General features: G+C 37.0%; 1 protein-coding gene across 4 annotated transcripts in view; it reads left to right on the top strand.

Moving 5' to 3' along the window:
- Positions 1–13,228, top strand: part of HELZ (helicase with zinc finger) — an 88,243-nt gene that overhangs the window by 19,769 nt on the left and 55,246 nt on the right. For all 4 annotated transcript variants that reach the window (XM_086623896.1, XM_086623894.1, XM_086623895.1 and 1 more), the window contains 7 exons: positions 2,582–2,706; positions 5,658–5,714; positions 6,609–6,657; positions 7,079–7,154; positions 9,977–10,175; positions 11,271–11,378; positions 11,689–11,986. In XM_086623896.1, the coding sequence (XP_086480022.1) occupies positions 2,582–2,706; positions 5,658–5,714; positions 6,609–6,657; positions 7,079–7,154; positions 9,977–10,175; positions 11,271–11,378; positions 11,689–11,986 (912 nt within the window). The remainder of the gene's footprint in view (positions 1–2,581; positions 2,707–5,657; positions 5,715–6,608; positions 6,658–7,078; positions 7,155–9,976; positions 10,176–11,270; positions 11,379–11,688; positions 11,987–13,228) is intronic.

The raw sequence follows: 13,228 nt of genomic DNA, 5'->3' as shown, positions 1-13,228 counted from the left end.
GTCTGTTATTTGCCTATAACACAAGTGATTCCAAACTCAGAGAACTCTGTGCTGGGTTTGGTGAGCATTGGATCCGAGTTTATCAGTTAGACTTGGGAAGAAAGGGTGGGTAGATACCACCTTTCGGCTTTTAGTTCCTGAACTACTCTTGGGTTTTAAAGGAAATTTTGTCCAACTATGGTTTTGTTACACAGCCTGTGTGACACACTATTCTGACATTCCTGTGCTAGCAACGATAATCTTTACATCATTCCTTTCTGGTTTTGTGTCCTTTTTTTGTTTATTTGTTTTTTGTTCGTGTTTTTTTTGTGGTTTTTTTTGTCTTCACTGATACTCGAGTCATAGTCTGGGTGGTCTGTGGGGCTCTGCAGCCTGCTTGTGAAGGCCCACCAAACATAGCTGGGAAAAGTAAACATACTTTCTGTAGGTAGGAGGGAGAATGCTGTTTGAATATTGTTCTCATTGCTGAGATCTGATGGGTTTGTCATAGAGGTAGATGGGTGACGTTCATCTGGGAAACCTTTTCTTGGCATATGTGTCGGATAGCAGTATCTCAAAGGAACTGTCATGTTAACTTTTTCTTCTCTCACTGGATGGGCATAGAAATGTGTGGAGTGAGAGCGCTGATCTCTACTTTTTTTTAGTTTTTTAAATTAAGTAGAGAAAACAGCTTTCAAATGCGGATTAGTAACAAAGAAACAGTGTCCAGTTTAATGTTAATTTCCTTAATTCATGCCCACATGTTCTGCAAATATTTTTCTTGATCTAAAACTGAGGACATTTTTCAACTTAATGCTGTATTTCCATATGTATATAAAAATGTTTTGTGTATATATATATTTGTATACACACAGACTGTATTTTTATGAATATGTGAATGAACTATTTGCTTGTGATTCCCTATGATGTGCTGTTATCAATTGTAGCCCAGTGTCTGACAGTTTAGATCCTTAAAGGTCTTAGTTTTAGTTTTATGTTTGAAATACTGTTGGGAGGAAACAACCTTCATATGGACTACACGATACTCCCACTTCCTTGATACTTACAGGTTTTTTTTTAATAGACAGAGTTTTTTTCAAGCTGCTGTTCTGTCTTTTTACAAGATTTGACGTGCTGCATGCCTATGATGGTGTTTTCTTTTAATCTGAATGATAAGTGCATTTTAGAATAGCTAGAGAAATATATGTTCTTTATAGCTTGCACTGTTACAAGGAATGATGATAACTTACAATTTGTTAAGTTATTCTACAGATGTTTAACAAAAGATCCTGGTTAATGTGTTGTAACTTTTTATATGTAACTGTATATTTTAGCTTGGTAGTAATATGCAGTTAATGATATGAAATACAGTAATTGGCCATTAATCTTTGAGGTTAAAATAGTGATCTGTCAGACATGTTAAAGCTATTTCTGGCACTGCTGCTTCTGATGTGGGAAGTAAGCTCTATTTTTGGAAATGTGGTCAGTATCATCAGAGTGGTGAATTCAGACTAATCTTTGAGGCACTTCATAAACAGGATTTAGTTAACGTTTCGTTCTGAAGACATGCCTAGTTGTTTTTCTGTAAATGTTTTCTGTGGGACTATTTTTTTCTTCAGTTTTTTATGCAATTTCTGTTAATGATGTGAAAGTCTGAGTGAGGAGTTCTGATTTATTAGTCTAAGATGTAATCCTGAAGTTGTGGTGAATGTAAAATTCCTGTTACTGCTGACAGGAGCTGTTTGCATGAGTAGCAGTATAAACACAGATGTTGATGTTGCCTGCAATAACAGTAATATATATCACAATTCTGTAATTTTAAACAACTGTCCAGCCTTCTTTTCAACTCACATGTTTAGCTTACTAGCTTTGTAGTCACTCTGGCGTTTCGTTTTCTGGACAGGTAATATATATGATTAAGTGTTATTCCTGCTTGTTTGAAGCACGTCTATATGGTGGAATAAATCCTTTCACTATGGGAAGTGTCAATGGAAGTGTCTGTTTGGTTAGCTATCTGATCCAGTGCTAGGAAGCGTTAGGAAAGTTTTCTGTTACATGGAGCCTGTCAATTCCTGGACTCAAACAATCGTTCCTATATCCTGCACTTTACCGCATAAGTGAATAAAAGCCCTTTTAAAGTAGCAGGAATTGACCACGAGGAGGTTAGCTATATTTGGAAACGACAGGGCATGCTTTTTGTGAGCATGAATGGATCTTCCTGAGCATGTTTGTGTTACTGAGAGGTTGTCGGTTGCTATTTTTTTTTTTACCCTTTCTGTGAAGAGGAGGTTCTTTGTGTCTGTGTCAGATATTTGAATTTACCCTTCCCATATTTAATTTTTGTCTATTTTAGCATGTAAACATGAAAACCTTTTTTGAGCTCATGTAGAGCATTTCTTAGATGGTGAGAGACAAGTTTCAATTTAATATTAGACAAGAGCAAGTAGTACTTCCTTTACATTGAGGGCTTGTCTTTCCAAGGAGTCATGGATTCAACCCAGGTTTCAGACATCATTTTCATGTTAAAGGTGAAGGAAAACTGTGTATAGTTTATTTAAACGTATACTGTGATGAAGCTAATAGCTGCTGATTTGTGTTGCAGTGCTGGGAGAGGGGCTGGCCAAGGGAGATGGATCTTTCCGTGCAGTGCTCTGCTGCATGCATCTTAAAGGGAAGCTGCAAATTGTGTCTAATGTTCTTTCCAAATCACTGATGGGTGAATCACTGGTAAGTGGGTTTGCTGCAATCTACATAATTTGAAAAGCAATTTTTTATTTCCTTTTTAAAAAATGTGTTTAATAACAAACTTCTGAACAGATGTTTGACTGGCAGGTTGCAACAAAAATTATTTGTATGAAAAAGACAAAGTATACGAGAACACTCATGTCATCAGGATACCTAGGTTGTTACATTACCAGTATTTTAGAGTTGTTACAGTTTTGAAAAGCTTTTTTGTTGTTGGCTCTGAATCCTCAGGAAATGCAAAATAATTTACACACTAGTGTGGTTTAATAGAATAATGTGAATCTCAAACTTGTACTTACTTTTTTTTTTTTTTTTTAAATTGTACCTGACACCATTTTGCATGCACTTCAGGAAGTTTAGCCATTAAAGCAGAAAAATTATTGATGTTTTAAATAACTGTCCCACAATAAGTTGTAAGACAGCATGAGAAAAGCTTTTCAGGAAAAATAGACTTGTGTTTCAAGACGAAGATAAAGGTTTGAGTTCAAAGCTTCTATTTTACCCTTAAATTGTCAAAACTTGTGAAGGTGCTTTTAAGCCCATACATGTTCTGACTTTTATGTGACTACTCATATGGGGAAAATTAGGGACATCTGTAAATCTCCATAGTGTAGTATCCTTTTTATTTCTGTAATCTAGATGAAATAGCATGCAGTTCATCACTATGAACTGCTGGTGATGCTAAATCCAGAAACACGGGCATAGCACAGACAAGAGTAGGTCTGGTCAGACCACAAGGAGCGTGTAAGTGACATCAGAAACTGTTGTAAGAGAGCCTGTTACCTTGAAATTGGATCATGTCTCCTCTATCTTAGTGCTTAACTTAATCAGTAGGTTGTTTTTGAGAGGGAGTTCTGTTTGTCTGTCTGGTATATATCCTTAATTCCCGAACTCCCCTGCCATTGCCTATTTTTACATAAAGAAGAGGTTTTTTTTTCTTTGTTTAGCTGGTGTTTTCTAATGAAAAAGTGTTTCATTGAAAAATTCCTGGTGAGGTCAAAGGAAATTTGCCTTCAAAAAAAATTAGTAAAATAGCCAAAAGCTCCTTATCGCAGGAAATGTACAGTGCCCTTGTTTTGAGGTATTGTTGTGCAAATAAAGGTAGCTTTGTATGTAATTCCAGAGTGTTGTCCCAAAGCAGAATTTGAGAGGTTTTTACGAGCTTTAGGCTTTTAGACACAGTTGTTTTCAGTAGGAATATTAAAATCAGCAACTGATTTACTGAGTTCTGCTAGTGTCTGAGAGGAGAAATGAAACAAAGTTTTGGAATGAATTTATTGAAGAGTTGGAACCCATCCAGCTTCCTCCCCAGTGACTTAAGAGGGCGATTCTTGGTAACTTTTTTTTATGCTGTAATACGTTTAAGCTCAACAGGTCCAAATTGCAACCATTCTGCTGAAGAAGTGAAAAATCATTTTGAAAAAAACCCCTAAGTGTGAGAATTGTTGAGTGTGTAAGTTTTCAGCAAAGAGAGTAATTTCTGCTGCTTGGTAGCACAGTCAAAATGTGGAGAAGTCTAGCAAATGTAGTTGCACTCAATTAAATTTCTGCAAGAGATTATTGAATTAAAAACCACAGGACTGGATTCCTTCAATCAAGGTTTTGCCTTACATGAGTGTGAAATTGTTACAATTAGCTATATATTTCAGATAAATTCAATTTTGAAAGGTTTTTACTTGAGGTGTACTTGAATATGCAGTTATTTTTAGTTTCATGGCTAATCTTTGTGTTTTAGTGAAAACTCCAAAAATTACAGTCTACATCAGAGCAGAAAGAGTTATGAAACTGTAGAAATTAGTAATTTGTAAAGTAGATCCTTAAGAATAAATGAATGTTACTGCAACAGCATTGGAAGTTCATTATAGTAATTCCTTTGGAGCTGAAGTGTTTCTGTACCCATAGCATATGGCTCACGTATAGCGCTTTTCATCAGTAGCTTACAAAGCGCTCTGGGAAGGCAGTCAGTATCCCTGTTTCCATTTTGCAGATGGAATCAGAGAATCACAGAATGGTTTGGGTTGGAAGGGACCTCAAAGATCATCTGGTTCCAACCTCCCTGCCATGGGCAGGGAAACCCTCCACTACACCAGGTTGCCCAAAGCCTCATCCAACCTGGCCTTGGACACTTCCAGGGATGGGGAATCCACAGCTTCTCTGGGCAACCCGTTTCAGTGCCTCACCACCCTCAGGGTGAAAAATTTCTTCCTTATTTCTAATCTAAGTCTCCCCTCTTTCAATTTAAAGCCATTGCCCCTTGTCCTACCACTATATATGCCCTTGTAAAAAGTCCCTCTCCAGCTTTCCTGTAGGCCCCCTTTAAGTACTGGAAGGCTGCAATAAGATCACCCCGGAGCCTTCTCTTCTGCAGGCTGAACAGCCCCAACTCTCTCAGCCTGTCTCCATAGCTGAGATGGGAAACTGAGGCATGGAGAGGCGAAGTGACTTGCCTAAGGTCACCCAGCAGGCTGGTAGCCAAGCTGATAAAAGAGCATAGATCTCCTGAGTCCTTGTCCATTGGGCTCTTCTGCCTCCAGGGCTACTGTATGTGCAGAATACTGTTCTGGAGGGGAGCAATCAATAAGTACTATAGCTATTAATACTTGTGTTGAGTGGCAGCTGAACTTCCATAAGAAGTTTTTTTTCTGAAATTGTTCTACATATGCTGCTCTCCTGCCTTATCCTGTTTTGATACTTGCTGTAAGTCTAGTGCTGGTTTTGGCCAGCGTAAAATTCCCTTTGTCACTGTAATTTTTGCTTGGTGTTATGTAGTACATCGTTTGACATTGTGCATTTTAAGTCAAACTCATTTTTTCTTCTCGTCCTTCTCCTTGGTGGTGATGTGAGGGGGAAACAAACTTTGTTGCTATGGTTTAATGCATGTGAAGGTTTGTGTGTTTGATGTATTAATATTCTTTCCCCTTCCTCCCCCCCAGAACGGGATGGTAACTAAAGATCTGACACGCCTGAAAACACTTCTTGCTGAAACAGAGGTAATAATGAGCATATTATTGGCAAAAATAATGAGGAGTACCTGAAAAAGCTGAAAGGCTTGTTTTCATGTGTCCCTGGAGATCCGGGCGCACTATGAACATACCAGTTCAAACATTATTGTTTCCACTGGTCTGTCGGTCTTTGCCACTTTCCTATTCAGGAGCCTTTCATCACGATCTTGCATGACACACGAGAAAATAGAGAAAGATGCTAATAGGTTGTTGACTGTCTTGAAGCAGCAAGTAGAAAGAATTCAAAGCATTTAATCTGCATTATTTATTTATTTATTGTATCTTTCTCTGTTGGAAATGATTCTGAAGTAATAAACATGACTTAAGAAATTGGTTAACAAATATAAATGCCCTCTCAGTCACCCTTTTTGTATTAGAGGTTAATCTGTTGTGTCTATTGATTGAATTGCCGCCACTTTTTTTTTTCTTTCCCTTATGCTTTGTCATTGATTTGGGCTTTATTTTTGGCCTTATTTTGGACTATTTTTAATGTAGATTCAAAGCTGAAAGACATCTCAACACAGTTCAGACTTTTGGCCTTTTAAAAACTTTACTGCAGTCCACATTAAAATGGTCACAGGGTGGAATTTGGTCTTGTAAAAATCTCTAAAATTTTCTTCTAATAGTGGATGGACTCAGTGTTCCTGTGAGAATTCTTTTTATCAACAGCTGCCATCCAGTTGTTAGGTTAATTTGAGATTCATGTTTGTGACTGGAAGTGAATTCAGACTTCTGATTAATATTTTTGTATTGGTTGTTCTAAAACACATTTGGACAGCAAAGAAGCCAAAGCAGTTCTTGTTGATGAAATTATTTTGTGTTCCTGTTGGTGAAATTATTTTGTGTTCCTTTATAACTGTGGGTTTTTTCATGTAATTGTAGGCAGCTGGTAAAGTACCATCAGGATATCATGTAGAAGATTTAGAAGAAGGTATGTAACTCAATTCTAAAGCTACTTTGGATTCTGCAGATTCAGTACTGCATAGTAGTCCCCCCCAAAAAAAAAAAGGCAAAAAAGAGGCTTGACTGTTGTGATGAGCCCCTGAGTTTGAGGTAGAATTATCTCATCATTGACTGAATTTGGAGGCAGAAGTTTCTATTTATTGATCCAAATGCTGTATCAGAGCCTGCTCCGTTCCACAAATTGTTTGAAACTTGCCTTCACAGCCTTTGGACCTTTGTTCTAAATGAATTTGTTAGGGATTGAAAATTAATTTCAGGTGGACAATTTCACTCTTGGACAAAATACACTTTGGGTTGATGTTTAGAGATACGATTCCCTGGACAGTTACTATCCAACTCGGAAATATTTGGCAATTGGAAAACTAACCTAAGTTTTGACTGCTCCACAGGGTCCCGGGATGGCTGGCAGTTCCGCCCTCCACCCAGGGGGGTCACAAGCAGTGAAGAATATACGCTATGTAAAAGGTAAAGTGATTGCTTGATATCAACGTTCTCCAAGGGATCATAATGTTTCCTCTTTTATTTACCTGCTGACAGAACAATTAGGAGGTTGGGAAAATGAACGTACCTGTTAGAACAGGAGTTAATTCGTTCACAGATTTTTTTTTGGAAGGGTCCATTTATCCAGAAACATCTCAGTTTATGAAATGGAATCATTAGCTCCATTTTCATAAGAGAGTGGTTTGAGGACTGTTTTTCTAGTGGCAGGACAGCATCTGTCTTTTTCCCCTACCTTTTCTAATTGTTATAATTTCAGAGATGGGAAAAGTTCCCCCAGACAGCAGTGCGAGCAGACTGAAGCACAGCGCAGTGGGCTTTGGCAGCAGATAGTGTGCATGCCTTCAGATAAATTGGCTTTGTTGATGGATGGGCTTTGTCTTCAGATAAAAGAGTTTGCAAAATTTCCCTCTGCATCTCATCATTTCCATTTTGCGTAAGCTCAGATACACAGAGGTGGATTGCCTTGCTCAAGATACAATGGCTTGTAGTGGAGTTTCTTCTTGTCTTTTTGGGTCTGCTCGTCGATATTGCCTGTAGTTTGTGGTGTTAATCATCATTACTTACATAAAACCGTATTAACATATATGGAGAGGAGCTGTCATTATGCACTCGATTCTGCCATATATGTAACTGATGCAAATAAATTAATTTAAAAACATGAGCAGGAATCTGACTTTTTAAATTACCTGACTGAATCACTGAATTTGGGCTACTTTTGGTGTGATTTTCTAGAGATGCTAAATCTTGGCAATTCTTGTTGACTTTTACTGTATCTGGTGTGCATTCAGCAATTTTTAAAAAGCAGATATTTACAGTTTTTACCTCATGATAATTTTCTGTTGAGTAACATCTATACCATGTTTCCAACCATTGCTCTGAAACATTTTTCCACTAAAGCTGTAATTAGCTTTGTGCACACTATTAACCCTTACAGTGAGAAGGATGTGCCTTACTCAGCAAATCCATAGGAACAGTATCATTCTGACCATGGACTAAAGATTTTAGTTCCTTATGAAGAGGCAGTTATAGGTCCTGAATACAAATTTTTGAAGCTGTGGTTCATTTTTCCCCTGTGTGCCATAAAACGGCAGGAGTACAGCATATTTATTCTAGATAATGAAGCTATGGAATTGCAGGAGGTGTTAAATAAGAAGCTAAAATGCCAATGAATTGGAATAATAATACAATAATAATATTATTATTCCAATAATATTGGAATAATACAATAAAAATATTGAAATTGACTACCAAGAAAAATATTTTAGTTTAAAATATATTAAGGAACGTATTTTGAGAACGCCTTTAGTAACATCATGATATCTATCATGCTTATTTTATTTACAATTTGAGCACTCAAACCTTTAAATATTTAAACTTTTCTTAAAGCAACAGTGGATTCTGAATCAAATTGTAACCACTGGTACGAGTGTCACGTAGATATCCAGGTACTTTTGCTGCAAGGTTTTCATGTCACAGTCAGGTGTTACTTTTTAAAAAAAGCTATTTTATCACATAGCTCAAAGTTCACATTCTAATTCACGTTATGTTACATAATGTTTATTACAGAAATGTTAGTCACTGATCCCCTCTGCTGTCCTTGTCAATGATGTGGGCTCCTCAGTTGCTGGATTAATTTAGTCTTGGTGCATCCTTTCTTTCTTACAGTAATTCATTGCTGTAGGAAGAGTTTCTTAATATAAGTATATACATAGATATCCCCATGAAATTCAAATAGAGTTGTGCTTACAAAGTTTCTGTAAACTTAATGTCTTGACAGAGATCAGCCTGCCTGGCTTTATTTATAATAAATATGATTTTTATGTTTACTCTTTATAGTCTCCTTATGCAAAACAAACAAAACAGCATCCCGACCTGATGTTTATTTTGTTTATCCAATGCTTTCTTAGTACCTTCAGAACTTACCCCCACTCCTGGTTTTCTCTTTATTATGTCATCTATTCAAGTGCTTCAGTTTTGAAGAATGATGGAAGCTACTGCCTCGTGTTTTATAATTTTAATATGAAATTTAATTATAAAAATAGTTCCCAAATTATATAGGCATCTGCCCAAATTTGCAATAAATTCTGAGAACTAGAATGCTTAAATTGTATACAGGTGTTTGGAATATCATTAATTTTGATGTATCAGTGCATGCTATTAAATGAAAAATGTAATTCTTTAACAAATACTTAACCTCTTCAAAAATAGATCCTTTTAGACTGATACACCCTTTACAGAGAAGAGGATTAAACCTTCTCCTTGAGAGATGATTGCTGTGTAGGTGTATTCAGTAGAAAGGACCATTTGATGTCACTGCTCCAGGAAAAACTGCTGAATGAGTATTTATCAGCTCATAATATAACTATTGGAGGCAACTTGCTGTATCTTCCCTTTGCCCCTGATTAGCAGGGGTTTATTCATATTAATAGAGCCCCTAGTCATTTCAGGGATGGTCTGTGATCTCATTGTGTTAATTGCTGTGCAAACACTTGATTCTTTCTTCTTTGAAGCTGTAAATTTCTTAAAACTTATGTCCCGCTATGTTTCAAAGAAATTTGATATAGTTTTCTGGACTGTGCAGTAAGAGAGGCTGCTGCCTGTCTTACAAAATACTGCGTAGATGTATATATTTCCAAATCAGTTCACATGGACTAAACTGCCGTTATTTCTGTGAGAGAGACTTAAAGAATGTCCTTCTGGCTTTAAAAGTGAAATTTTGATACATTTCTTTTTTTAATTGGAGACCGAAAAGTTCAAGGCATAATCGTTTTTCCTATTTTATGTAGATTTTTAGAGCAAGGGATCTGCAGGTACGGTGCACAGTGTACTTCAGCACATTCCCAGGAAGAGCTAACAGAATGGCAAAAACGATATGCTTCCCGCTTGATCAGATTAAAACAGCAGAAGGAAAACAAACAATGTTCGGGCAGTTATATGGAAACCTTGATTGAGAAATGGATGAATTCGTTATCTCCTGAGAAAGTGGTAAGGAAAATATACTACTTCCCTATGTGCTCATATTTAAAACTAACAGATGAGCCTGTTTTTGGCCCTTACTATCAGAGCTGGTCGAATTACTCCTTACCAAGAAATTGTCCAACCAATTTGCTCCCCTTTCCATTCTGCCCTATGTCTTTTCGCAAAGATACCAGAGACTTAGGCTGATTTCTGCAAATGTACTAATTCTTTTCAGAAATTCAGTAGAGTTTGTGAATTACAGCTTGTGGGTTAATCATGGCTTATTTGTTTTGCATATTTACTATTCCCAGTGCAGGATGGGTCAGCCAAGTCTCATGGTATTGTTCCTGTTTCTTGACGAGATGGCAGAACTTTTTAAACTGGAGAACAATAAATGGCGAAGCTTTCACGACTTAGTGGAGAATACTCTTGTTTGTGCATGGCTCCTTTTCTTTGCCTGCAGCTGCAGGCACTTGTATGAAGAACAGCCAATCCCCTAAATGTTCAAAAAAGTTTGAATACTGAGGAGTGTGGGTTATGGATATGATCAAACTTAGCAGCTGTTTGGAATCCCAAAGAACGTTTTTGCGGCATTCGACCAGCTCTACTTACCACTGACCCTAAGGAGTTTTCGGTCCATCTATTGTTGATTAAAATCTGGGAATAGTGGACTTTCTGCAAACTGAATTAATGAGGAGAAAGCCTGATTCTAGTTTCCTGGTGTCTCTAGTAGTCTCATTGATGTCAGTGAGATCTGGGGTCTTCTGGAAATGCAGTCTTTGGGCCTCATTGTATCAGGTTCTTCTTTCCAAATGAAATCATGTCCTATTTCAAACATTTACAATTAAGTTGGTTTTTGAAAATCAAATCCTGTGGTTAACTGTCCTTAAATGGTTATATTCTTTGCTTACACTGTATGATCTAGTAGATTCGACTTGCTTGTCTCTTTGAATTAGCACATTTTCATTAATTCCTATGCAGGACTTGCATCAATCCTGCGCAATTAGGAAACCATTCTTTCCACTCTCTTAAAGTTAAAAAATACTACCTTTTCCTGAATGTTTTTATTTTGACACTGTCTGTAGAAGTTTAATGTTACCTTCTTTTTTTTTTTTGATCTAGCTTAGTGAATGTGTAGAAGGCGTGAGAGTAGAACATACTCCTGAGCTATCAGTAACTGTCACCACCAAAAAGTCTCATCAAATATGGACATTTGCTCTCACTTGTAAGGTAGGACTACTTATCTTTCGAAAGTGAGTCAATAATAACTCGAATGCAGCAATTGAGATTTCGATTGCATAATTCTTCTTAAAACAAGAGAAATTTCCTAGCACCATCCCTTCTCTCTCTCTTTCACCAGCAGCTCTGGCGATTTTGTATGGACTCCCAGATTTCTGAAAAGCAGGCAGGACTTGTACCTGCACTCAGAAGCTGAGAGCTCTTACAAGCTCTCATTATATGATTGCAAATGAAGATATTCCTGAAATAATTTCAGTTTTCCAACATACTGTCATTTCAACCTTTTGCATTTTTTTTATAGCCTGCAAGAATGCTGTATCGAGTGGCATTGCTTTATGATGCCCATCGTCCACATTTTAGTATTGTTGCAATATCTGCTGGAGACAGCACTACCCAGGTATCACAAGAAGTTCCAGAAAACTGTCAGGAATGGATAGGAGGAAAGATGGTCCAGAACGGAATAGATCATTATATATACAAAGTCAGTATAGCCTTTAACACAGAAATCTTTGGAACTTTTCGCCAAACTGTTGTGTTTGATTTTGGATTAGAACCAGTCCTCATGCAACGAGTAATGATTGATGCTGCTTCAACTGAAGGTAATGCATTAAATTTTATTGGTTGTTTTTTTTTTTAATAGTGTCTGGGCAGAACAGCATCTGTATTAACAGCTAGTGAATGTCTTTTACTGTATGTTATGTTCATCATATATATGAATATAAAGAGTGGAGAAAAGTTTCAGAGGGTCTAAATAAAGCAGATAACTGGAATATGACTATTATTCTGTGTCGGGATATGGCTCCTGAATCTTGTGAAAATGCTGGGGATTTCTAGTTCAGTATGTGTCTGAAGGCAGCACTGGAAGTTGAAGTAAGTTTATATTTTTAAACATTGTTCATGTATTGATGAAAATGTTAAAACATGTAGGAAAAAGTCATGAGAGATGAAGTGTTTCTGTGTAAGAATACACCTGGAAATTCATTCCTTAGTTAAAGCAGACTCTGAAAAGTTGCTTCCCCACCCCCCCACCTCCTGTGCAATATCTGACTAGGGTTGTCAAAGGGAAGAGGCAAAGTATAGGCTTGTAACTCAATAAATTGCTGTTGACATGAATTTTGAAAACACAAAGAAAGTATAACTATATTTTTGTGTGTGTTCCAGTAAAAGCCAACCAAGTACATGTTACTGTAAGAGTTGTTTATGAAATTGATCTGTGCCTCTCAGTTTCAAACTTGAAATAACTCTATTATCAGAAATACGTCAACAAATTGAGAGATGTTCGAAGAGGTGCACAGAAGAAGGAAGCACTTTGATTTATTGAGAGCTACATATAGGTCACTGTGTCACTTGGGAACAAGCAAAGGTGTAGAACAGAGTATGGTAATTTTTTATGAAAATGTGAGAGATGCAAACATCAAAGAAATAGAATTGTAGCACTGGCGTGTAAGCAGGAAAAAGAAGAAAAAGAAAAAAATAATGGAAAAAAGATGGAACTAAGAAAACAGCAGTTTTCTATTCCTGGCCTTTATTTTCATATAAGAGGTTAACGTTTGCAACATTAACAAAAAGCAACTGTAAATAGCAAATACCAAAGATCATGAACTGATCTTTCCAGATGACCCGAGTACTTGTAGCCAAGAGCAGGGAGGCTGTACAAGTTGTAATGTCTCTTGCAGCAGAGAATATTGCATTGGGAATGAGAAACTATGCTTAGAAGCTGGGCTGTGGTCTTTTCAGGAACCATTACATGATCTCTGTTGAGCAATGTGGGTAATCACAGCTGACAGGCTTCCTAAGACATGGAGTTTGTGGACAACAGATGTCCTTTTATTGTAAACCTG

Source organism: Tauraco erythrolophus, chromosome 20, assembly GCF_009769465.1.
Source record: "Tauraco erythrolophus isolate bTauEry1 chromosome 20, bTauEry1.pri, whole genome shotgun sequence".
NCBI classification, from domain to species: domain Eukaryota; kingdom Metazoa; phylum Chordata; class Aves; order Musophagiformes; family Musophagidae; genus Tauraco; species Tauraco erythrolophus.
This window is presented reverse-complemented; position numbering and strand designations above follow the sequence as displayed.